General features: G+C 39.9%; 1 protein-coding gene and 1 long non-coding RNA gene across 3 annotated transcripts in view; one reads left to right on the top strand and one right to left on the bottom strand.

Moving 5' to 3' along the window:
• LOC121032144 (uncharacterized) overlaps positions 1-4,624 on the bottom strand; it is a 48,335-nt gene extending 43,711 nt beyond the window's left edge. For both annotated transcript variants that reach the window (XR_005791102.1, XR_005791101.1), the window contains exon 1: positions 4,505-4,624. This is a non-coding gene — a long non-coding RNA (uncharacterized LOC121032144). The remainder of the gene's footprint in view (positions 1-4,504) is intronic.
• A 255-nt stretch (positions 4,625-4,879) lies between these two features.
• Positions 4,880-26,423, top strand: part of SEL1L (SEL1L adaptor subunit of SYVN1 ubiquitin ligase) — a 54,321-nt gene continuing 32,777 nt past the window's right edge. Inside the window, exons 1-3 of the mRNA XM_040477925.1 lie at positions 4,880-5,053; positions 10,877-10,914; positions 11,931-12,165. Coding sequence (XP_040333859.1) covers positions 4,984-5,053; positions 10,877-10,914; positions 11,931-12,165 — 343 coding nt within the window. The 5' untranslated portion in view covers positions 4,880-4,983. The remainder of the gene's footprint in view (positions 5,054-10,876; positions 10,915-11,930; positions 12,166-26,423) is intronic.

The raw sequence follows: 26,423 nt of genomic DNA, 5'->3' as shown, positions 1-26,423 counted from the left end.
AATAAGTAACTACTGTTTCTTCACCAATGATTGCTTCATCCTCATTCTAGTCTCCTCTCCTTTCAGATAAGGTTTACTGCTTGATTTCTACCAAATCATAGAAATCGGGGGTACTGCTAACAGCATCCAATCTAGACCAAACCCAACTTTCCTGGATCCTCCCACCAATTACCCAACCAAAGTCCAAATCCTATAATAGGTTCTTTCTAAAGCCTCCTTACAGAGAGAGATGCCATGCATGTGTTCTCCCTCATTAGTAAGTACTAAACCTAATGTGTTCAACTACAGAGGTGTCCCTAGTGGTCTTTAGCAGAAAGGCATTGACAGTGCCCAGAAAATATTTGTTGAAGGAAGGAAGGAAGGAAGGAAGGAAGGAAGGAAGGAAGGAAGGAGGGAGGGAGGGAAGGAGGGAGGGAAAGAAGGAAGGAAGGAAGGAAGGAAGGAAGGAAGGAAGGAAGGAAGGAAGGAAGGATTATCCTATGAATATAATGTTCTTAACCCAACATTCACTGATTAAATACATTGCCGTCTATTCAGTTAAGTATTCTAAATTTAATGGGAGCTCTAAAGCATTTATCTCCACTTTATAAGGTTCACTTAATCAAGTTCTTATTGAAATTTAGTTTTAATCCAGTCTCTCTCCAGAACTGTAGTTAATAAATCTATGAAAAAATTAGACCAAAAGATGCCTGTCCATTTCTTCAGGGTATAAAGGTATCTCGGCCTTTCCTTTATCTGGTATGAATCAACACTGCTTAGAAAGGATATACACCTCCAAAGTAAATGTCACTTCAGGATTGAACTTAGTAGAGCCTGAACACACACACATACACACACACACACGCCACACCCTATTCATTCTATCAGCTTCAGAGCTTAGGTATATTGAACACGGTGCTCTGCAATCAGGATCTACACTCTGATCTTTATGACAATTATAACCTTAGAGAGCTATATGTACACTCAAAGTTTATTTGACGATTAATTATGTGTCTGCTATAAACAATCCTGGAATTACAGTTAATACAATGAAGTAAAGAACCTATTGCCCATTTACTCAAGGAACTGAGAATGTGCATGAGGAGATGTCAGGTTCTAAATCATGATTCAGTGCAAGGATTTCAATTTTCACTTATCCATGAGAAGTGAACACAAAAATAACGACTTAAATTTACCTCATCTATGTCAAAGAAAGTATATTCTCTAAGCTTTAAGGGGAAAATATTACGCTCCTTGTCTCTCCCTAATCCTGCCCTGGCAGATATGTTGGTTCAAGTGCTGACAGCCTGTGCACATGGTCAACCAAACAGATGCCTAAGAATAGCACAGGAAAGGATATACTTGACTAGAGTTAATGACAATCACTGCATTCTTAGGAAAAGGCTCTGGGGGTTGTCTTATCCATAAACAAAGAGCAAACTGGATTTATGTGCTCAATACTTTCAGGACGTTCTCAATACATGCTGGTTGTTTGATTCATTTCAACGGAATAAGGTCACATCAGTGTCCTCTGCATGAAAAGGCACTTATTATCTACCTCCATTGGGTCCTATGCTGTGTTGTAATGCCAAGCAAACAGGTTTTCTGCAACTTGGAAATCTTTGACACTGATCCAGAATGTTGATATAGGACAAGTTAAACAGAGTACAGACAGCTGAGCAAATATTAAAGAAGTCTATGAATTAATAAATAATATTAAAATTTTGTACAAGTAGAGTGAGTACATAAGTTTAACTGGGAATGTTGGCAAGAAACCTTGATGAATGTTTGCTTGGACTAGGTAAGGCCATGGAGAATTCACAACCTTTTCAGTAATTAATCATCATGCAATCTAGCAGGCTGTTAAAATAAATCTGGTTTCCCACACCAGTCTTCCCCACTAGACCTGTTTTGGAGACTTGGAATTTCCCCAAAAAGCCAAGGTCCTATGAGCATTCTCAGAAGATGTCAATTATTCGCTGTTGGCTAAAGACAGTACCTCTAGCAGCTCTAAACATTTTTCAAATTAAGTGAATAAAACTAGTTTTATTAGTCTTAATAAAAAGTAGTATTTTGGTTTCCTTCTTTGCTTCAACCAAGCAATCAATCAGAAATAATATTTGTAAAACATTCTCTTTTCCTGCATACCTCTTTTGAGGTATTACCTCACAACAGATCTGGTGAAGAAGATGTTATTAATATACTCATTTTACAGAGCTGAAGAGGAATGAAGTAAATTTCCTGTATCCTAAGGGTGCAAATGCTCCTTAATATTTCCCTGTAAAATATTTTAAGATTAAGCTTATAATAGATAGCAAGGACTTTGAAGATCTTACTATTAAAATAATAATCTATAATTATCTATTATCTATAATAAGATCTTATTTTTATTAAAATACTTTATAACTAAGGTGTACTATCAATCAACAAAAATTATTTAGTGGCAAGTCCAATGATATATATCTATGCACAGAATTAAATAATTGTCTTTGGCCTCAGAAAGTTTACATCCCATTTAAAAGGCAAGTTTGTGAATGTTCTGTGAACCCTTAGAGACATAAAGAATAATGAGAACTGGCCTGGTCAGAGAAGGCTCAGCCAAGATGAAATCCAAGTGAAAGTGGGAAGGATGCCATGGCTGTGGCTAAGAAGAGGAAGCAAGGGCAGTGGGGAGAGGGTAAAGGAGCCCATGACAAGGCAAGAGTGTGTTCATGTGGAAATCAGGAGATTAGTCAGAGAAGTGGCAAATGTATTCATGCAGCATTTAGCACCAGACCTTGAATATAAGAAGCACATAGGAAAGAAAAAGATGAAAAGTAAAGCTGAGTCTCAAGCAGTGAACAGTCATTCCCTAATCTATCAATCAGATAATCGCTGCTTCTTCCGCAGAAGGCAGAAATGTCTTCCCAGTACTTCCTCAAGAAAATAAAACTGTCAGCACAAGTTCCTATTTTTTCAGGAGAAGTTCTAATATTTTTTCGATCTTATGACAAAGGCAGTCATTGAAAATTTTCGAGTAGGAATTTCAATTTAATTTTAATTGAATTGAAATTTAATTTTGAAAGGAAAATGAATCTGGCTGTATGAGACTTAGGTAAGAGTCATGGGAGAATGACGGTGAAAATAGCTAGAACTCAGGTGCACGATGCAGGTAACAGAAAATGAGACCCAGGAGGGAAATTTTGAGTGAGAAAGAGAAAAATAGTCACATAAAAGAGTAACTACATAGCTCAAAGTATTAGGATGCAATGATCGATAAGATGAAAAAGGGACGAAAATATACCAGATTTTACTCTATGATTTAAAAAATCTTTTTAATGTTTATTATTTTTGAGAGAGAGACAGAGAGCAAGCAGGGAAGGGGCAGAGAGAGAGAGGGAGGCACAGAATCAAAGCAGGCTCCAGGCTGTGAGCTGTCAGCACAGAGCCCGATGCGGGGCTTAAAGTCACAGACCATGAGATCATGACCTGAGCTGTAATCGGCCACCCAACCAACTGAGCCACCCAGGCACCCCTACTCTATGATTTAAAATCAGAGGAACTCTGAGGAAACATTGTAGTGACAGAAACAGAGATGAGTGCCAAGGAGGCAGTAGTACAATAATAATAGGACAATATTTTTCCTTCATCCCCTCCCATGTGAATGTGGAACAGCAATTAGTTTTTTGTTGTTTTCCAGCAGTTAACTTTTTATTCTCGTCCTGGAAAAGAGGACTTTCTATCAAAGAAGACAGAAGAAAATGTCTGGAGGTGTTAAGACGTAGCCGGTGTCCTGACCAGAACCCTGACCTCAAACTGAGCTCAACTCAGTTCCAGGACTGAGTTGAGAGTGGGTGGATGCTAGGGAAAACAAAATGACACAATTTGACGCAGGGGCAGGAACAACAAGCTACTGCCCTACTACCGAAGTGGGAGCATGCCTGAAGTTGGTAGTTATCATACAAGACTCTTTCCTTTTCTGCAATGCAATCAATCACCATCACATTTATCTCCAAATACATCAACCCAGTCTCCTGAACTTAGTCAACGAAGAGAACAGTGTCACAAAAAGAGAGGGATAAGGACAAGTGTTTGAAAGGGTTTTTGCAAAGGCTGTTGCCACGTCTTCCAGATGATTATTATCTGGTGGTCCTCCTAAAAATAAATACTAGCATTGAAATGATCTGCACTGGACGGGGTTTCTTTCCTTTTGTCAGGGAAAGGGGGGCAGGTAGTGAGTTCTATCCTGGTTTCTGTACATATGGCACGGTTTTACCTAAGTTCAAAAAAATACTTCGAACTCAGTCTAGCTGTTGTATTTTTCCTCGGTGTTGATATCACTTTGTCCCATTCAAAATTTCTAAATAAAACAAAGAGGAATAAGAGCTTAATACACATTGCACACTATTACCCTTACAATGTGTGTTGCTTGATACATATTTTGGCACGCACACACACACAGAGAGGCTTTGAGTTCGTGGCCTTGAATTAATGTCTGCCCCAGATGTTACTTAAGTAAGTTCTCTTAACTTCGACAGCCACCTACCTGCATTTTTAAATCTTGCCCCACAATGTACTACGTTTTCCAAGAGCACACGTCGAGAGAAGCCCATGAAGTGCATTGTGGGAATTGTAGTCCTGGGTGACTTTCTTTTCTTCCCGGCCCTGGACCCACGCTCGGATTCCGGGAGGGTTGAACCCAGGATCTACCAATTAGCTGGGGCCATGTCGGTGAGGCCGTGGTCCTACCGGGAAAGCCCGTGTGGGAACCTCGCAAAATGATTGGTCAATGCATGACCCCGGGGGCGGAGCAATAGGGTGGGCGGGAAGACTGCGACGATTGGGCACGGAGCCCGCGGCGGCGGGCGGGGATTGGCTGCGCACTGGGGCAGGGAGGCCTGGGAAGGGGCGGAGGAAGGAGACCAGAGCAGGAAGAGCAGCGGCGAGGCGGTGGCGGTGGCTGAGTTGGTGGTGGCAGAGGCGAAAGCGACAGCTCCAGGGGGTGGCAGCGGCCGCGAGAGCAGGATGCGAGTCCGGGTTGGGCTGACGCTGCTGCTCTGTGCGGTGCTGCTGGGCTCGGCCTCGGCGTCCTCGGGTTAGTATCCGCCCCCTCGGATTGGAGGCCGGGAGCCACCGCCCCCCGGCCTCCATCCCGGGGCAGGGCCGTGGGGGCTCAAGCTGGAGACTCCACTCTCTCTGGTCACACCTCGCACTAGCCTGTCACTCGTTGTCTTTCCTTGGACTTTGGCTGGCCTGGACTAGAGCGGGTATTTAGGGAGCTAGAGAGGGGAGGGAAAGAAGGGGCGGTCACCCTGCCCACACCTCTCCTCACTTAACAAACTTTAAGCGACTCCTCGCGAATGAGGAATTGACCCTGGAAATGAATCCCAACAGCTGGCTTAGATCCACAGAGGTACCTGAGCCTTTTGGAACTTCCTCGACTCTCATACAGATTATGTGCTTGAGATTTGTAAGTTAAGTAATTGACACACCTGGATCTATCACTGAGCCAGTGATCTATCACTGAGCCCTATCACAAGGGCCATCAAAACCAGGATGTTGACAGTGGTTTGGCGGATTTGCTTAGTACCTGAGGTTGTCTCTTGTCTCTTTGTCTATTTAAAAATGAAGACTTTTGATATAATTGTGCCCACTCTCTATCCCTTTTCAGGAAATATTCCTGAGGAAGTGGTGTTTACCTCTGTCACGGTGTTGGAGTTGCCCCATGTTTGTTGACAGTAACTCTATGATTTTTGAGAAAATTTAGTCCCTATAGATTTAAAATGTATAGCAACTCGTTTTCATTTTTTGGATAGATATAGAAATATGCCTTTGACTTGATTTTCCAGTTAGCTGATTGATACTGTGGTTTGGTTTTTATTTTTTAATAGTTCAGTATGCCTACATCTGAAAACTTCTATTTTGAAAATGTTGATAAAGAAACAGTGTTTCTAACTGTTGGTAAAGAAACAATTAGTACAGTAAAGCTTTTGAATTTTAATCAGTTTAGTTAACAAGACAGCTGTTCTGTGGCTTTAAATTTTTTTGGAACAAGGCAGGGTATAAATGTCAACTCTTTTTTTTTTTTTCAACAGAAAATTTCCCAGATGGTTATTTGAATCCCCAAATTATCTGTCCTAGTTGTAAGTCGATGCCATAACGTCATTCTGTTTCTAAAATGAGAGGTCTAAACCTAAAATTCTATCCATAATGTGGTTTGAGATACCATTTCAAAAGCAACAAGCATATGCTAGTTACTTAACTGCCAACATCATCCTTTAAGGTCTGCCTTATCCCCTTTTAGTGATGGTTTGTATTCATAACCCAATCTTCAAAAACTCTACATAACTCTTGAAGCCCTGCTTGCATTTATTTGACCAAAAGAAGTATGAAATGGAGCTGTTGAGTGTAATGGATAGAGTAACTGATGGACCTCAGACCACTTGCATCGGAATTCCTCTTAGGAGTTTGTTAAACATGCAGTTTTAGGTCTGGAACAGGTCAGCCATCTGTAGTTTAACAAAGTTCACAAGTGATTTCTTCACACTAACGTATAAGAACTACTTAAGGAACATGGTAAATATTCCTCTGAGTTCAGTCTGCACAATTTAAGGAAAATTAAAGCGTAGAAACATTTTCCTGCATCTTCCATTAAGTTATTTCATATACTTAGAGCTTCATGTCAGTGGAGAGGATACTTGAAGAAGTCATTTAAGCAACAGTTGGGATTCTCGGGTTATAATAGTTTATTAAGACTGAAATGTTGGGGCGCCTGGGTGGCGCAGTCGGTTAAGCGTCCGACTTCAGCCAGGTCACGATCTCGCGGTCCGGGAGTTCGAGCCCCGCGTCAGGCTCTCGGCGGATGGCTCGGAGCCTGGAGCCTGTTTCCGATTCTGTGTCTCCCTCTCTCTCTGCCCCTCCCCCGTTCATGCTCTGTCTCTGTCTGTCCCATAAATAAATAAAAACGTTGAAAAAAAAATTAAAAAAAAAAAAGACTGAAATGTTAAATCTTTGGACTGTGTTGGTGTAAGCAGAGATTTCCATTGTAGTTAAACTGTGCCAGAGCATTTCTCTGGCAGAGGCAAAATCCATGTTTAGCCACAACTAAAACCGTATAGATGTGCGTGCTGACAAACAATAAAGGCAGTACTGTACTCACATGAAGTGCAAATATGGTAAAACACTTGTGTGAGGTAAAGTTTTAGAAATTGAGTACGTGGCTTTTTAGTTGACTTTTTTATTCATTAAATTGCGTATTCATACAGGAAGTCCACCTCATTATTAGTTTAGATTTAAAGATTTGCTCCTATTTAAAACTCAAGTGTTGGGTCATAATTTCTGTTGACTTAAAGTTTGAATATTAGTGGTTACCTAGAGCAAGTTGCATTTATTACCATTTAGAATATAATCGGCCAACAAAGGAAATATCTATCCTGTCACTGTTCGTAGCTATTACTTCATAGCTTGTCTTAGAGGCATATAAAAATATGAAACTTTTATTAGCAATGTTTTCTTTTTCCTGTGAATAAATAAAGGAGGGCATTAAAAAGGCATTTCTCCTTCATTCTCTTGATAATGAAAAATGCTATAATTTTTCTCACTTAGAAATACATGTTTTCTTGGGTTGCCTGGGTGGTTCAGTCAGTTAAGCGTCTGACTTCCTCTCAGGTCATGATCTCACTGTGGGTGCAAGCCCCGCGTCAGGCTCTGTGTTGACAGCTCAGGGCCCGGAACCTACTGTGAATTCTGTGTCTCCCTCTCTCTGCCCCTCCCCTACTTGTACTCTGTCTCTCAAAAATAAAAACATTAAAAAAAAAGAAATACATATTTTCTTATTTTCAACAGGAAGAGATAGTTTACTTTTTTTTCTTTATGCCAACAGTGTTACAGAATCTTTTAAATTAGATCCACTGCTAAGTGTTTCAGATAATAGTTCTATTATCATACTCAAAGAGTAAATTTGAGATTGCAGAGGATGTTTAATTTCATTGTTCTTTTGTTCCTTAAAACATTGTGAGTCAACGGGGCAGGTGGTATTACTCTCTCTTGATGCGTTGAGAAAAAGGCTAAGGAAGCTTGCTGTATTGAACCATGTATGTATTAACATGTAATGAAGGCAGGTTTTGAAGCTAGCTCTCCAGGCCTTGATTTGGGAGTAATTAAAATCAGGGGTATTGTAGGATCTGCACAGAATCTGTGGCAAATCAGAGAACAGGATGTCTGCTGTCTTTCGCCAAACTCTTAATACTTTCTATGTTTGAAGGTCCATCAGTCTGTTTAGTTTACATAACAAATTGGAAAATGAATCTGTGATGATTACTTTTCCCTGAAAGAATATCCCTGATACTTTTTGCAGTTTGGTTAGCTGATATAATGAAAATGAAAATTGGTCTTTTTCAGAGGAAGGTGTACAATTATTAAAGTAATGTAAACCATTATATTTTGGATGTGTTGCTATTGAATGAGAAATGTGTAACTCTTCGTTGAATTCTTTTGCATTTTTTTCTTGCTGTCTGTGTTCTGATAAAAGCATTATTATTTTCTTTTTATTTATGCATAACTTCAGTGTCTTTAATTGTTACCTGACTGCTATATGTGAGAAGTTTCTAGATTATAGCAACTTCTATAAAAGTGTTATGTGAATGGATATATCAGTTTGAAAGAGAAAATAGCTTATGCCTTAAGACTACCATCTGGAGTAGTCTTTCCCAGTTTAGTAAATGAGAGAGAGTTCTCTTATTTACCGGTAACCTTAGTATATATTCCTAGTTTGAAGAGAGAAGAGACAGAGAGAGAAGCATGATGCAATTCACGTGAAATAACCCTGATGTCACAAGTTTCCATGTCTCTTGGAGTTCAAAAACACATTTTGCCAGTCAAACGTCTAATAGCTTGTAGTGTCTCAAATGTACATATCTTAAAATTTATTTATAGGTGTCTGTATTATATACCTATTAGCTACGTATGTGACCTGTGTTGAGAAGGTACTAAATTTCATGATTTAGTGATCAGTAATTTAAGAGTTCCAGCTCATCTAAAGTTTCAGTATGTAGGTATATACTGTATATATCTGTGCATTTAATGACTGCTCTTGATATATTAGTTAATGTTTGTGATTAAACACATCCATACATACAACCTTTTTTTTTTTTTTTAATGTTTATTTTTGAGAGAGAGAGAGAAGGAGACAGAGCATGAGCAGGGAAGGGGCAGAGACAGAGGGAGACACAGAATCCAAAGCAGGCTCCAGGCTCTGACTTGTCAGCCCAGCGCCTGATGTGGGGCTCGAACCCGCAAACCGTGAGATCATGCCCTGAACCAAAGTCAGATGCTTAATCCACTGAGCCACCCAGGTGCCCCCATACATACAACTTTAATATATAATGAAGATGAATTTTTTTCTTTATCCAAGATTTGCTGAGAATGGAATTTGAACTGTATGTTAAAACTTGGGCTTTGGGTAAAACTTGTGAAGAAGTTAGCATGAAGGATGATTGTTCATTAACTGGCATCACTACCTAAATGTTATGGGCACTGTGGGACTAATGCATGCTATACCTTCCTCATCCCCACTCATCAGAAAAAAAACATATTTGGAAGGCAGTCTAAAAGTAGTTAATGTGGAAGTAGCTATGGTTTAAGTATGTGAATTGACAGCACTTTTCTTATATGGCAAAACCTCAGTAGTAGACTAGTTTTCTCAAATATTCAAGAGAAATACTGTGAAATAGTGTTGTGTATTTTGTACATAATGAGTTGCTTATACTTCTTAAAGTTAGCTCACTACTTTGATAATACAAACCCCAAAGCGTGTTTTTGTTAGTCTTGAAAGAGTTGCAAGTTATGAATAATATTTAGGGTGTAACCATATGAAGTAAAGATAAATGACAACCAGAACACCAAATTTCCTGGTAAAAATCACATGGTTTTATAGCATTTTGTCTGCTGGTTAATTTCCCATATAACTTACAGAGCAGGCAATACTGAAGCTCACTCCTGGATAAAATCAGGTAATTTTAAGACTAAGAAGGCAACTTAGAGATCATGTGGCAGTTGTTTTTAAACTGGCCAGGAATACAAAGATCAAACACATGCATATGGACACTGGTTTGTTGAATGTGTTTGTATAAGATCAGAAAAAAGAATGACAAGTTGCCAGAATAGAAGTTATAGGAAAGCACAAAAGGAGGATTAGAAGGAAGGTTAACATAATTGGACAAAGCCAAAGCAGCAGATAGGAGTTTGGAAGAAAGGTGTAACCAGGGTCTGGATTCATTGTTTATTTAATAAGAGATCTTAATTTCTTAATAAGAAACATGATGGTTTGATGCTACTTTTTATTTGTATCTGGTTATATCCTGAATAGAGTAGAACACAAATCCTAAATATCTTAGTCTGGCAATTCTACTGTCACATAATAATAATTCTTAGTGTCCATTTTTAGTAGTCTCAGTGAACAGTAAGATGCTAATCAGTACTAAGATAAGCTATGTAATTCCAGATTCTGATCAGAGGAAAATAATAGGTAGTATCCTGAACCACAAAATCAGAGATTGATTTTTATAAATTTAGTAACACATTCTTAGTAGTAGACTTAATATGTACAGAAGAATTGGATGGTTATGTGCAGAAGTGTCTGGTCTTGGTGGTGGTAGAGGTAGCTGGTCTTCCTGCCTGTATAACAGATGGAGCTGCCGTTGTGCCCGGGGAGAGAAGAAGGACCACTCCAGCCAGCCCCTTGTTTTGCTTTCACCTAGTATTTTCTGAGCAGTTGCTGAACACAAGCAATTTTTAGGTAATTCTAGGTGTATTTATCAAGTGTCTGATTATTATTTGTTGTACTTATTAAGTGCTTTAATAATACCTGCAATTTTCCAGCAAGAAGTATAACTAAAATTGTCTTAAAATTTCTTTACAGATGAGGAAGGCAGTCAAGATGAATCCTTAGATTCCAAGGTGTGTACTAAAATTCGCATTGACCAGTACTTAATGCCCAATTTAAAAGTATGAATTCATGTATCTTAAAAAGGATATGAAATCTGCATCTTTTGAGCATAGAATTGGGTTAAGAAAAGCATAGCTGATATTCAATGTACTAGTTCTTCCGGGGGGGGGGGGGGTAGGAATCACTGACCTGTAGGAAGGAGAATAATAAATACTGTGTTTTCATTCACAGTGTTGATTATTAGGTTTAATTTTAAATTAAATGTGCTGTGTAAGAGCCTGAAGGCAGTAACATTTTTTTTTTAACGTTTATTTATTTTTGAGACAGAGAGAGAGCATGAACGGGGGAAGGTGAGAGAGAGAGGGAGACACAGAAACTGAAACAGGCTCCAGGCTCTGAGCTGTCAGCACAGAGCCCGACACGGGGCTCGAACTCGCGGACCCCGAGATCATGACCAGAGCCAAAGTCAAGCGCTTAATCGACTGAGCCACCCAGGCGCCCCAAGGCAGTAACACTTTTCCTGCCTAATGAGAGATTGATTTTATTTGTTTTTTTTTAAGTTTTTTTAATTTTGAAGGCTTAACCTCTGCCATTTGTTTCCACTTATATATCAATTTTTATACATCTGTTGAGCTAAATTGGTTGATTGAGTGAATAAGGCTGATTATTACGTATCCAAGGAAACCATGCAGTTATGATCTCTGATCTCTAGATTTGAGGAAACAGATAAGAATCAGAAAGTTGTAGTACAGGGCTAGCATAAGGGGAAGTATAAGGGATGTTGGAAAGACCCTAATCCAGACTTCAGGAATTAAGGAAGGCTTCCTGGGGGAAGTAACATTTAAGTTGAAATTGGAAGAGTCAGGTTAGGCAAGTGATGAAGGCGTGTAATGAATACATACCACAGTGGTATGTACTCAGAGTTTAGAGAGACGACCAGCTCCTTCACAGCTGAAGGAGATGTATCTGGATTAATAAAAGTAGTGATCAAATTAGGTTGGAAACTAAAAATACTTTACATTCTCAGACCCCTTTGCCATCAGATGAGTCGTCGGTAAAGGACCACAGCACAGGAGGCAGAGTAGTCGCTGGTCAGATCTTTCTTGATTCAGAAGAATCAGAATTAGAATCACCTATTCAAGAAGAGGAAGACAGCCTCAGGAGTCAAGAAGCGGAAAGCGTCACAGAAGAAATCAGCTTTCTAGAATCTCCAAATCCAGAAAACCAGGACTACGAAGAACCATCGAAAGTACGGAAACAAGGTAGTCTGGGCATTTTCTTTGCTTTTGCCTGATTTAGGAAGGAGACAACTAAAATTTAAACCAGTGTAGAGAGATGCAAATATCTGGTTTCTAATTTTGAACCATATATAATATATGAAGTGTGGTAGTATAGGATTTTCTAGATTTTTATATGTCAAACTTATTCATTTAATAGATTTGACCCGTTACATAAGCTGAATTTAATGATCAGAATTGCGTTTGTATTACAGTAATATCCTAGCATTTCTTTTTGCACTCCAGTATATAATTATCTGTCCGCGTGGTACACAAAATAGAAACTCAATGGGGCGCCTGGGTGGCGCAGTCGGTTAAGCGTCCGACTTCAGCCAGGTCACGATCTCACGGTCCGTGGGTTCGAGCCCCGCGTCAGGCTCTGGGCTGATGGCTCGGAGCCTGGAGCCTGTTTCCGATTCTGTGTCTCCCTCTCTCTCTGCCCCTTCCCCGTTCATGCTCTGTCTCTCTCTGTCCCAAAAATAAATAAATGTTGAAAAAAAAAAAAACTAAAAAAAAAAAAAAAAACTCAAGAAAGATTGTCTAATATGCTCCTCTGGTTATTTTCAGAATTGTGTTAAGATTTTTGCTACAATAACCTTCCCTGTCACCCTAGGAAATTGATGTAGGTGTTTATTCCTCTAACTGAAGCTCACATACACTTTAATTCTTTTCTAACTTTAACCTTCTTGACACCCTCTGTTTTTAAATTTACAACTTGCTCTTTCTCACAGTAGAGTGTGCTAAATACCTATCCTTCTAAAATTAATTGTTAATGAATCCACTCTGCCCTGTCCCATCAGCCTCCTGTCATTTAGTTTATTATTTCAGATATCACTACCATACCCACTTATTATTTCCATTACTAGCTACTTTTAGAAATTGATCCACATTTGACCTTTCAAAAATACAATTTCTTTATTATAAATACCCATACTTGCAAATAGAAAAACTGTGTAAAAAAATTAAAAGCATCTTAATTCCATCAACTAGACATAACAGCTGTTAAACATTATGGAGAAAACTCAGGATCTTTTCTAAATGCATAGTTTTCAGAAGACTAAAATGGGACAAAATGTATATTTTATAGCCCATATTTTGTGCCTTAACAGTTTATCTTGAACAATTTCCTTTATCATTTAGTATTCTTTTACAATGTGATGGTTAATGACTATAAAATATTTTACATGTAGTGGTGCCTGGCTGGCTCAGTCAGAAGCGCATGCGACTCTTGATCTTGGGATCCTGAATCTGAGCCCCGTGCTGGGTATTTACTTAAATAAGTAAAACTTCAAAAAAAAAAAAAATTGACATGTCATAAGTTGGAAATAGGTTGTTTACAATGCTTTTTGTTGGGTGACCATTTTAGATGTATCCTTGTGCACATCTATGAAAATTTTCAGAGAATTGGTTTTTTAAATATGCTGGACTAAATATAAAATTTTAAAAGACATTCGATACATACTGTTAAATTGTTCTTAGGAAAAGTAATTGTTTACTTCCTTTGAAACTGCTCCTTTTCCTGCACCTGAGCCAGTGTGTATTACCATTTTTAAGTTTTTGCCAAATACTATAGCTTAATTCATTCTTTTTTATGTTTTATAAGGGAGACTTTGAAACATGCACAAAAGTAGAGGATATAATGGGCCCCTGTACCCATCTCCCAGAGTCAGTGGCCCTCTACAATCCCATTCTTGTTGCGTCTCTGCCACCCCACACACATTAACTCTTTTCTTTCCTAGAGTATTTACAGTAAATTCCACATGTTATTTCACCTATATATGTATCTCTCAAAGTATGACTTTTTTTTTCCAACAAAACCACAATAGTATTAGAACACCCACAAAATTAGCTGTTATTCCTTAATCACTCAATCCCCAGGCTCTCCGTTTTCCCAGCTGTTTCAAATATCTTCTTAGAAGTGATTTGTTTGAATGAGTATCCAAACTAAGATCATAGGTTTCTCTTAATCTATAACAATTCTCTCTCCCTTGTTTTTTATTTCATTTTACTTGTTAGAGAAATAATGTCCTTTGTGCTATACAGTTTCCCACATTCTGGATCTAGTTGGTCATATCCTTGTAATGTAATTTAACGTGTTCCACTGTCTGTTGTCTAGTCTGTAAACTGGGAGTTAGCTCTACAGGCTTGGGTAGATTCAGCTCTGGTTTTTTATTGAGAATATCTCATAGCATATTGTGTACTTCCTTTTACATTGCATTGCATATAGTATCTGATTGTCCCACTTCTGGTGATGAATCAATGAAGCTGGGTGGTGTCAGCCTGATCCAGCCATGCGAAAATTCCTCACAGACATTTCACCTAGGGGTTTTGGCAACCATTTTGTTTGTTGTCTGGATTTCACTAAGAATTGCAAAGTGATGGCTTATCTAACATACAATTCTACCTGCATTTGTTATCTGGGATTCTTTTATGAAGAAAAACTTTCCCTCATCAACTATTTGGTTACCCTGAAACATAGTCCTTATAAGCAGGATAAATGCTCAAGTTTTTCCTTTGAAGTATTTTCAAATAATAACTTGGTACCCTAGTAACCTCCAAAGGAGGCCAATGAGTACATTTTTTTGTTTGTTTTTGTTTGCTTTTGCTTTGCTTCTAAGCATCATTAAAGATTTGTGGGTTTCACATGTTGGTGCTTCACGCTATTGCAATCACCCTTCTTCATTGCTCACGTGACCCCAGTTGTGCCTGTTTACAGTTCCTTTAAGTTCATTCCTTTGTTCTTTTGACTAATTGTAGGTAACTTTTAAACATTTTTTCTTTTCAGGCAGGGTAGGATGTCTTAAATTATCTCTTACATTTCCTAACCCAGAAATGAATCAGCCATCCCGTCCCACTCCCCCCCCCACACACACACAAACCAGATTCCTGTTAGTGGAAATTGTATTTAGACACTACAATCTAGGCAGCAGGGACATGCACTGCAACTTAGTTGTCAGTACTGGTAGCCCTTTTTTGGTGGGTATGTTTAGGAAATATATCATTCATCCTGATTCTTCCTTTTCAAATTAAATATTGTGAGAAAACCCAATGGGTCAGATTGGTATATTGGACTCCAACGAATGAGAGATCTTACCCAGCACCAAACCTGACTAATATGTTCAAAGATACAATTATCACAAGACACAGGTGAAGTGTCGAGAAGTATGTGACTGCCAGGGCTGCTGCCAGCTACTGCTTGCCTCAACTAGGATGCACCCTGGCCCGGATTTTAACATACGAAGCCTCTGAGTGATGCATATGGAATGTTACGTCCATGAATGGGGCTATTTCCATTATGAAACATCTCCAGTTTATTCTGTGATAACTGCATAGCTTGTGTGATATTTTCTAGGAAGTCATTCCTCATAAATATATACATCCCAGGTTTATGTACAGTGAGCAGTGTAGACATACCACATGCATACTGCTAAAGCATTCCATAGGTAGGAAGGACCCGCCTGGTAGTAAATACCTTTAGTGTGCTTGCTGGAAGTCTTTTGTCAGCATGTTTCTAACATGATTTGATCATGTCACCTCTCTGTTCATGTATAACATAAATTATATATGAATGGTTTTGTGTGCAGTCCCACCTACATTAGAACTGGGTACTATGATATTTACTTTTAGACTTGCTTCCTTTGTTGTTCTCTCATCCACATCTCTGCCATATTGATCTTCCTAAAACCCAAATTTGATCCATAACTCCCCTGTTTACAACCCTGCAGTATCCTCCCGTTTGCCCGTGAGATGACACATAAGCCCCTTGGCATGATTCCCAAAATCTTCCACATGCAGCATGCCTGCTGGCTTCTGAGACTTCATCTCTGTGGCTCTGCCCCAGACCCTCTTTCAGTGATATCAAACCCATTACCATTCTTCAGATACACCGTGCAGTTTATGCCTCTAGGTCTTTGTACAAGTTCTTCCTGCTGCTTGGACTACATTCCTCACCCCCTTGCCCAAATTTATCCCATTTTTACTCATCCTTAAAGAAGAACTTAAGTTTCTCCTTTCTGAAGTGGATCTGAACCACCCAAGGATAGTTGAACAGTCTCATGTCTGTAAGAACTTCCTGCCTCATGTCCCTGCTTTCCCCCTTATGTCAGTTCTCTAACAGCAACCAGACCAGTTTTCCTTCCTGTTCAGAGCCTCCAGTGGCTTCCTATCACATTCAGAATAAAGTCCAAATAAGGCCTTCCACGATCAAGCCCCTACTATCTCTCTGACTTTATCTTCTGCCACTTCCCTTCACTCACATGATTCCAGCCATACTTGCCTTCTTGTTGAATATTTTACACTTAGTTCCAACTGTCTCTGGGATCCCCAGGACCACACCTCCAGGCTCGATGATTTTCCATGAGACTCATAGGACTGAGCATGTAGTCATATTTATAGCTATGGTTTATCACAGCAAAAGAACACAGAACACAATAAAGAGAAATATGCATAGGTGAAGCCTGGGGAAAAACTGGATGCAAGCTTTCTATGGTCCTCTCCCTGGGGAGTCACACAAAATGTGTTTAATTTCTCCAGCAACAAGTTGTGACAATATGGGTGACATGCTGTCTACCAGGGACACTCATTAGAGACCTATACCTAGAGTTGTTTTAGGAGGGTGGTCATGTGGGCACTCTGTACCTAGCACATACCAAAACTGCAGACTCGTGGAAGGAAAGCAGGTGTTCACCATAAACCACATTGTTTGTACAGTTGGGATGAGTCACTCCTAACAGGGTAGCGGGAACCCTTCCAAAATCTTAAGTTCCCAGACACCAGCCAAGGGCTAACCTTATAAGCAGGTCTTTTCAAGGACAGAAGTTAAAACCTGCTATGTGAACTCTTCTCTGCATAGTCTACCCCCTGGTCATTAGCTGTCTTGGCTTTACAGCAAAGTTACTCTCAGTGAGACCCAGACAACAGAGTGAGAACAGTCTGCAGTATTGGTTTCAATTATGCCCTTCATGGGTCCTGGACTCAGCCAGTCAACAAATCCCATTAATCATAAAGGCCTGCCTTAGCCAGGTGGCTTCCCCCTTAAATATCTGTATTAACCCTTTTTACCTGGCTTTAAGCATCATTTCAGGCCCAGCACAACTGGCCAGTAAGTTAAAGCTGAGGCAGTGTCGTGATAGTCAGAGTGCACATACAGAAATATAGTCCCAGAGGGCACATGTAGTAACCCTGCAAACAAAGAGTTTACCATCATTGGGGCACCCCAAGCAGGGCATATGTTAGGCACTATGATGTGGCCTCCTACCATGGGCATCTTGTCCTGGGGTTTCCAGTCCAAGTCACTTAGCTCAGTCTTTAGTTTCAGAGGGACTACCAGTCAGCTCCAAACAGTTTTGTTGTCCGTGAGACCAGTGCATCCACCTCATGAGTGGGGACAACAGCTGGAAGTTTTCTGCATGGCAGGTGCAAGGGCCCGGCCGCCTCCTGCTACCTCATGGTCATCCCTGTCAGATAGGAGCAGTATTGGTTTCAATTATGCCCTTCATGGGTCATTCAGCACTCTGAATGCAAAGCACTCTAAACAGCTTGGAATGGTGCAAGGAGGGGGAAGAAGCTTCCAGGAATAGTTTAAAAATACAAACATCATCATGCCTTCTCCCCTCACTCATGCCTCTCCAAGTGCAGGAGTTTCAGTTGATTTTCCTTGGTTGTTACAAAATCAGTGTTTCCATTCAGCAATCATAATTTTGTATTTTCTTAGTCATCCCCTAGTTTCATCCATACCTTTCACTTGGAGGGGTTCTGTGTAAGAGGGGCAGAACATCTCAGAAGAGCATTTTTATAGAGCTGAGCCAGAAAACCACCATGTTCGAAAATCGGTCAGGACAAAATCTTGAATTTTCAAAAAATTTCATAACTTTCAAAAGTTTTAGAGGTTTACATAATTTCCCACCCCTTTTGCCCTGATCACATAACCAGTAAGCAGCCTAGAAAAGATCAACCCTTCTCTGAGGACAGCTGCAGTGAATAATCAGATTGCACTAAGGTGTGTGCACAGGAGAGGTGAGGGAAGCGGTCACGTAATCAGTCCTTGTTGGAGATGGCAGCTTATCAGGAGAGCCAGACACAATTAAGACATGCCCGGAGTCCACTCAACCTGTAAGGAGTGAATAGAGGGTCATAGTTCCTGTGATGTACCCTCTCACAAATTACAGCTTGGGGCAATAGTCACGAGTTAAATATGCAGCCAGTCAGCAGCTTGATTTCAGGTAGTCCCATCGAAGAACAATTCCTTTCCTGTGAGCATTTGTATGTGACCCAAGCATTCACGATTTCCTCATAATGTGGGGACCCACAGAAAGGTGGCCTAAGGTACAGAGGTCACAGAATCCGAGCTGTTTATTGAGCCTATTCCTGTTTTCAGTTCAGTCCAGCTCACACTGGAGCTGGAAGCCTGTCCCAGATAGCATCAGGTTTGAGCTTAGAATCAAGTCCAGGCAACTAGGATCTGTGAATTCAGGATTTTTTAAAAGCCAAAGGCTTTTTTTTTTCCAGCAGCAAAGGCAAGATGCTGCAGGGCCAGAAATTCTAAGTGACATGCAAAGTGACTTTGCTACACCTTTTGTGTTGTCACCCTTTGAGTTCCCTCCCTTTCTCTCTCTCCCTCTCCCCTCTTTCCCCCACCCCCATCCCCACAGGCATGCATTTCAGGCTCTAAGGTCTGACCTCTGCTTTCACAAGCCCTCAATAGCCAGCTAAAACCTGTTCTTTAGAACTTTAAAAGTGTGTATCTGTAGATCACCTCTTTCTTACTGTCTCTCTGTTTATAGGGGCTTCACTAAGCAAACATCCAAATCTTCCATAGCAAAACCCAGCAATTACAGAGACTTGTTCCGTTTCCAATACTCAAAGGAGTTTAAATTCCAACCCGCCCACTGGTGGCAAAAAGCAAGGAAGTTGTGTCCCACTAACACATTTCTTTTTTGCAGCTTCTCCTGATCAAGATGATTCCTCAGGCATGTATGGAATTATAAGTATTAAACATTATATGTCAATTTGTATCATGCATCCAGCTGTGATAGCCTCGAAATACAAAGCTACCAAAGAAATTCCTTTTCTTTTTTTTACCTTGTTGCAAATTTACTTGAACTGCCAAGAAATAAATTCGGCATTTACGTGTTAACATCACAGCTGCCAGGGAAGATCCCGGCTGGAGGCTGGAACGCAGGGGAGGAAGGGGAGTAGGGGAGGCTACTGCAGCAGCAGCTAGACTGAAAACAACAACAACAACAACAACAACAAAAAACTGCTTGGGCGCTCCCTCCCTCCCTTTTCTTTCTGGTTTCTCTGAAGTTTTGCTCCGGCCCTAGGACCTGGTTTTATTCCCTCTTGCCCCCCACCCCCCACCCCCCATCCTGCCCCTCCACCCCACCTGGAGGAGAGAGCAGTGTAAACTTTTAACATTTTTGGCCCGTTCACCTTTGGGAATTTGGTCTCCTATCTGGAGGAGAGCATAAAACCCAAAGGCATCACTTTAGCTACTGTGTCCGGAAGCAGTGAGCTCACTCCCCTGGAGTTGGATCTATCATTTTCAGATTCCACAGGTAACGTTTATGTCTCATAACAGAGAGCAGCTCAGCTGCTGCACCCCACGGATGACCCTGTAGCCACCTGGCCACCAAAGATTCATCACAGCCTGTCCGCTGTCCTTCCTTTCCCAAACAGTGCTTTCACCGTATTTCAGTGGGTCAGGGTCATCATAGCGAATCCTACTTCTGATGCCAGCTGACTTGGGGTCTCCAAGACTTCCCCGGGTTCCATGATTTGCTGGGAGGAGTCAGCAAGTAGTTGTACTCACTGCTTTGGGTGATTATAGCAGAAGGGATACAAACCAAAATCAGCATGAGACGAAACCCAAATGAAACAAGGTGTAAGTTTCCAGCAGTCTTCCAGGGGACTCCTCAGAGAATGTACTTAATTCCCTGAGCATGTGTGGCAACACAGGTGAAATATTACCTTCCAGGGAAGGTGGTTAGAGACCCAGTGCTTGGAATTTTTAATGCAGACTAGTCATGTAATCACTCTCAGCCTAGCCTGTACCAAAATTGTAGGTTCCCAGAAGGAAAACAGATGTTGAGCATAAACCGCATTGTACAGTTTAGGCCCAGTGAGTCACTTTTATCAGTTAGGGTAGTGGGAACCCTCCCAAAATGTAAGTTCCCTGATTTTAGCCAGGGGTCCACCTTTCAGAGGAAAACAGCCATCTCTGTGGTGACTGTTTTTTGCACATTATCCCAGTAAATGTTTTTTGCAAACAAATAAATAAATGGCCATCAAGAGGGGAAGTGATCACATTGTGGTGTTTCCTATTATAGAATATTTGCAGTTTTTAAAAAGAACATTGTTATTGCAAATGACAAAATCTGTTAAAAAGTGGCAAAAGCAGAGGGTTTTTTGGTTCCATAGGCTGTTCAGGGCTCATGCCATTGAGGACTCCAGCTCCTCTCTCTCCTATTCAATCTCCTTAGTAAATTAGCTTCATCTTCATGTTGGTTCCATGTGATCACAACTGATGGTGGCTGTACCTCAGGAGGCTACAGAAGGCTGTACCTTCCTTGGTCCTCAGGAAGAAGTGATACCTGCATCAGAAGGGCAGGAACCTCCCCTAGAAGTCACTAGTAAAACTACCAAGACAATCATTTGACCATCCCTAGCTCTACAGAAGGTGAGGAAAGGGTTAAGAGTGAGCCAGTTCGCAGTCTGCCACCTGCAAGAATAGTAGTGTAAAGTGAAAATGCCACATTGCAAATAATTCACTTAATTTGATCCTTGTATTGATCAGGGTTCTCCAGAGAAATGGAACCAAAGGCTGCCTGCTTGCAGAATTCCCTCTTGCTTGCTCAAGGGAGGTCAGTATTCTGTTAGGCCTTCAACTAATTGAATGAGACCCACCCACTTATGGAGGGTAATCTGCTTTACTCAAAGTCCACTGATTTAAATGTTACTCTCCACAAACACCTTCATAGAAACATCCAGAATAATTTTTGACCAAATATCTGGGCACTGTGGCCCAGTGAGCTGACACAGTTAACCATCACAGGTCCCTTTTGTAAAAGACAAGACTTTTTTCCCCCTATATATTTGCAAGTGAAAGAGAAAAGTGAATTACTTTTCTAGTAACAGTGGTTTGTTTACCTGGGGAGAAAAAAGGGAATTTGCAGTGGTAGCTAAAGATGACTGTGATTTTTCTTTAATTTTGTATTCTTTCCTATCGCTGTGATTGTCTCTGTAACAATAAACACGTTATCCGGATAGTCTTAAAAAAGAAAAAATTAAGTCAAACGTTGAGCATCTTGCTTTATTTCAAATGGCACAGAAGGAACTGAGTTTAAACTTGATAAATCATGCTTAAGTTGGGCTTTGAAATAAGCAAGTTGGTTGAGTAATAGGATGGCATTTCTACCTCATTGTCACTCACATGGGGGTGGCTGGGAATAAAACCTTAATTTAGTGATCAGACGTAACAGAAGATAGATGGCTTAGGAAACATAGGTCATTCCCTACAGCAGGTTGTGACTTTAATGAAAAGATTTCATTGTTTTATTTTGGTTTTTGGGGTGTGCAAGAAATTAGTTGTGCAAGAAACTCCTTTAGGAGACCATCGTTGTGAAAAAGCACTCCACCGGGTACTGTTCAAACTCTAAGAACTGTCTTTAAAGCCATTATTCAGAGAAGCTCACTCTTAAATTGCTTCTCCTGAGCAAGTTTCACTCTATGGTTTCTGATTGTGCCTGTCACTTAAGTGTCATGAAGCCTGTCACTTTCTTCTGGGCACATGGGCCAGTGCTTGTTTGTCTTTCTCCTTTAAAATTAGTTCTCTTGTGAATTCTTATCTTAATGTTTTTTTCATTTTCCATATTACTACCTTTCATTCTTGTTCTGAAAATTGTTTTAATCCTTAAAGCAAGGCCTTCCTGCATAGTCTGCTTCTCTTTCCTTCCTTCCTCCCTCCCTTTCTTTATTAACATGTCATTTCTCAGCTGTAGTTAGAATTCTCAGCACTGGGTGAAAACAATCTCTATAATAAATTATATAACATTGGGAATTTCCCTAAGAGATTGTTGTACCGTATTTCCACAGTAAATACCTCTTTATTTGCCCTATACCATTTGCTCTATCTCAAGTAGGGTTTACTTTGAATCATCTGTCGTTGGGTTTGATTTTAGTAATTTGGGGATTTTTGATGATGGTTGGTTGGTTGGTTGAGTTTTTTGTTTTTTTTTTTTAATATGAGATTTATTGTCATATTGGTTTCCATACAACACCCAGTGCTCATCCCAAAAGGTGCCCTCCTCAATACCCATCACCCACCCTCCCCTCCCTCCCACGCCCCATCAACCCTCAGTTTGTTGGTTGGTTGAGTTTTTATCTTGGTGTTTACTAGAATTGGTGAACACTATATGGTTCAACACTATATGGTTGATAGCTTTTTAAGATTAAGTGATTGCATTTCAACTATTTTCTACTACAAATATATTTGACTAAAATTCTACTTACTGTTGTATGCTTGGAAGTGCAAGATAGCTTCAAACAAGCAGCATGATTAAGTAGTTTTCTTATTAATAGAGCACTTATCTAAACTTACAGATACAGTATCAGTCTTTACTGGCAGTGTAAAAGCTCCTAAGATGAGAAATTTGCAAAACTAAATCCTTTGCTTTTATCTTTATGGATCAAGAAGTTGACTTTTGGGTTTCATTTTGATTTTACCATTAGAAATGAGGGAAAGCTATTGGGTGTTGCTATTCCCAGGACATTTAATTCAGTTCATATAGCATCATTCTAGCCGAACTTCCATTGCTCCCTCTCTCTTGGGTTCTTTCCATCAGCATTCAGACATGCTGTAATAGCTTATATTTTAAAAACCAAAACCCCTTCTAGCAACCTCCCTCCTTCCCTACTCCCCTTTCTAACATTGTTCTTTGGAAGAGTTGTCTTTATTCACTTCCTCTCTTCCCATTCTCTCATCTGACTCCAGGGATGCTCTAATCCCCTCAAGAACTGTCAATCCACTGTGCTCTAGTCACATTCTCATTGCTGGATACTTGGTCAGTTCTTGGTCCTCATTTTACTGACCCCTCACATATTTTTTTCATACTCTGAAGATAGTTTCTTCACTTAGCTGCTGGTTCCCTGGAATCTGCCTGACCTTCAAATACAAGATTGCCCTGACACCCAGACTTTGATCCTCTGCTCCATCTACACTCCTCCCCAGTGACCTTCCATCTGTATTGCTGCCCAGGTTTTCGTGTAATGGCCACACTGTCGCTGATTTAACCAATCTCCTATTGATAGACCTTTGAGTTCTTGTTGGTTTTATATCTTTATATACAAACACTCTCTTACACATATCTCTCTGCATCCTTATTGGGAGCATTTTTATAAGTAAACATCCTAGAGGTGGAAAAATGGGATCCAAAGGTATGGACCGTTTAAATGCTAATAGGTATTTCTAAAGGTCCCTCGTGAAAAGCTTGTACTAATTTATACTCCTGCCAGCAGTATGAAGGTTCCCATATACCCAGACTCTGGCCAGCGCTGAATGATTTCAGGCTTGGGGTTGTTGTTTTGGATTGTCTTTTTTTTTTTTTTTTTTTTTTTTTAACTTTTTCTAGCTATCTTGAATGATTTTTACTGACTTTGCAAGAGCAAATCCTTACTAGTTTAAATATAAAGCAGTCTGTTAATTATCATAAGTTTTCATATAACATAAATCATAAATATCTTACTGTCAGGGTTTAAATAGATAGTGGTACTGTGTCATCATTGTAGAGTCAAAATATGAATCCTCTAAAAATGTGATTTTTCACAGGAAGGTGCAGAATTGACTTAAGGACACATTTTTCCCTCTTTCATTTTGTCAGGTTTGACTACTGGTATCATTAACTTAAATTGCATAATCAGTCTGCTTCATTGCACCAGAGCAGTGATTACCATTGTTTTTGTGGCAGTTTTTTAAATGATAGCTTTGAAACTCTTGCAGAATATCTTCATGGAAAGAAAATTAACTGAATAATAATGCTATTGTAAGAATATCTACTTGAGATAATTGACTTAGAACTAGCAAGTCCCAGTCAGGAACTTTTAGAAGACTTTACAACCAGTTTAAAAGGTAGTAGCAATTCCCTGTTGTGATTTGGCTTAGAGAATGTAGCTGAGAGATACAAATTTTCTTTCTAGTTACTTACTAATAAACACATTATTTAGACCGAGATTCACTTTAACTAAATTGGTGAAGTACATGCACCCTGGGGTTTCTTTCTACTTAAGTTAGTGCTGAATCAGCCTTGGGTTAAAACCCTTTGTTGCCAAAAACCTTTGGGTTCTTTCCAGTTTCTTTGCTGGCGTATAGTTTCATCACATGAAACAGAATTCTTTCATATATTTGCACCCCTTAGAAAGCTTTGACAAATGAGAATTCTTAGGACAAGCTATTTTTTTTCTATTATCATAGCAAAAATTAAGTATTCTTTTAACCTATTACATTATTTAATTTGAAATTCAAGTTTACAAACTACTGTTTTACAGATACTATTTTTCTCAAGCAAATTTGAATCTAGTAGCAGTGCATAGGAGTGCCTTTTTCAAACTCTGTAGTTAAAGTTACCCCTATAGGGCTGTTATTAAAGGACACTTTAGCACAGCTTATATGCTGTACTAAAGATCATTTCTTATAAACATGGATAGGTCAAAGTATTTGTCCCTGGTAGTAATTACCAGGATAGTGAATGACATTTACCTGCCGGTAAACCATTTGAAATTTATTTTGAATTTTTTAATGTTTTTATTTTTGAGACAGAGAGAGATATAGCATGAGCAGGGGAGGGGCAGAGAGAGAGGGAGACACAGAATTGTAAGCAGGCTCCAGGCTCCGAGCTGTCAGCACAGAGCCCGACACGGGGCTCAAACTCACAGACTGTGAGATCATGACCTGAGCCGAAGTCAGATGCTCAACCCACTTAGCCACCCAGGCACCCCTTATTTTGCCTTTTATAACTCACTGAAAATAGTTTTCAGGGGTGCCTGGGTGGCACAGTCGGTTAAGCGTCCGACTTCAGCCAGGTCACGATCTCGCGGTCCGTGAGTTCGAGCCCCACGTCAGGCTCTGGGCTGATGGCTCGGAGCCTGGAGCCTGTTTCCGATTCTGTGTCTCCCTCTCTCTCTGCCCCTCCCCCGTTCATGCTCTGTCTCTCTCTGTCCCAAAAATAAATAAATGTTGAAAAAAAAAATTTTTTTAAAAAAAGAAAAAAAAAAAGAAAAAAAAAAGAAAATAGTTTTCAAATTAGTATCTTCATATGTACTCTTCTTTGCCCTGGAAAGGAGAGCACATTTCTAGCCTTTCAGAGCAGGCGTGCCTATAATAATAGCAGTTGCCATCTCTTGAATGCTTATTACCTTAAGTGGCAGGCACCATGATGGGTCCTTTACATGTATTATTTCAGTTCATCTTTGTGAATAACTCTATGCAGCAAGGACTATTATCTCTATTTGTAGATAAGGCAGTTATCTGCAAATAATTTTACAGATAAATGAAGAAATTAAATAATTTGCTCAAAGTGCACGGCTAATAAGCAGTAGAATTTGAATCAGGCATTCTAACTCCAGAATCTCTACTCTTAATCACTAAGCTCTGCTGCCTAATTAAATTCTCCATGTAAAATCAACCAGTGGAAGTTGACATGTACTCACCCTTAACCATGTATGCTTCTAGGCTCAACCCTGGCCCGCTGGTCTTCTCCTGTACTTCTCATTTGGCATTCTTATGCATACTCTTGGCCTCCAGTATATCTGGGAACTGGAGAACTTCCTCCAGTTGTCTTAAGACATCTTGTTTTTGTTTTTTGTAGTCACTTTGAATGTAGCAGGATCAAAACTTAACTTGCCCCTGATCCGTTTCATCCCTACCCAATAACCTCCTCCTTTAGTGTTCTCTTAGTGAAGACAGCCATCTCCTCACTCCCTGAAGCCTAATACCTAGGAGTGTTCCATGACTCCTCTCCCCTCTCATCTACCTAGTCGGTAAGTGATACTGTTTTTGCTTCCTTGGATCACTTGAGTACATCCACTTCTTTCATTCCATTGTCCTCTTCAGGCTACCATTACCTCTCAATTAGACTGCTGTCACAACCTTTAAACTGGTCACCTTGCATCCAGCCTTGTTTCTCTCTATTCCATTTTCCACTCTCTTAATAAAAATGCAAATATGAGCATGTCACTCCTGTTTAAAACTC

This window comes from Herpailurus yagouaroundi, unplaced genomic scaffold (assembly GCF_014898765.1).
Source record: "Herpailurus yagouaroundi ecotype Mexico unplaced genomic scaffold, PumYag 141, whole genome shotgun sequence".
NCBI lineage: Eukaryota > Metazoa > Chordata > Mammalia > Carnivora > Felidae > Herpailurus > Herpailurus yagouaroundi.
This window is presented reverse-complemented; position numbering and strand designations above follow the sequence as displayed.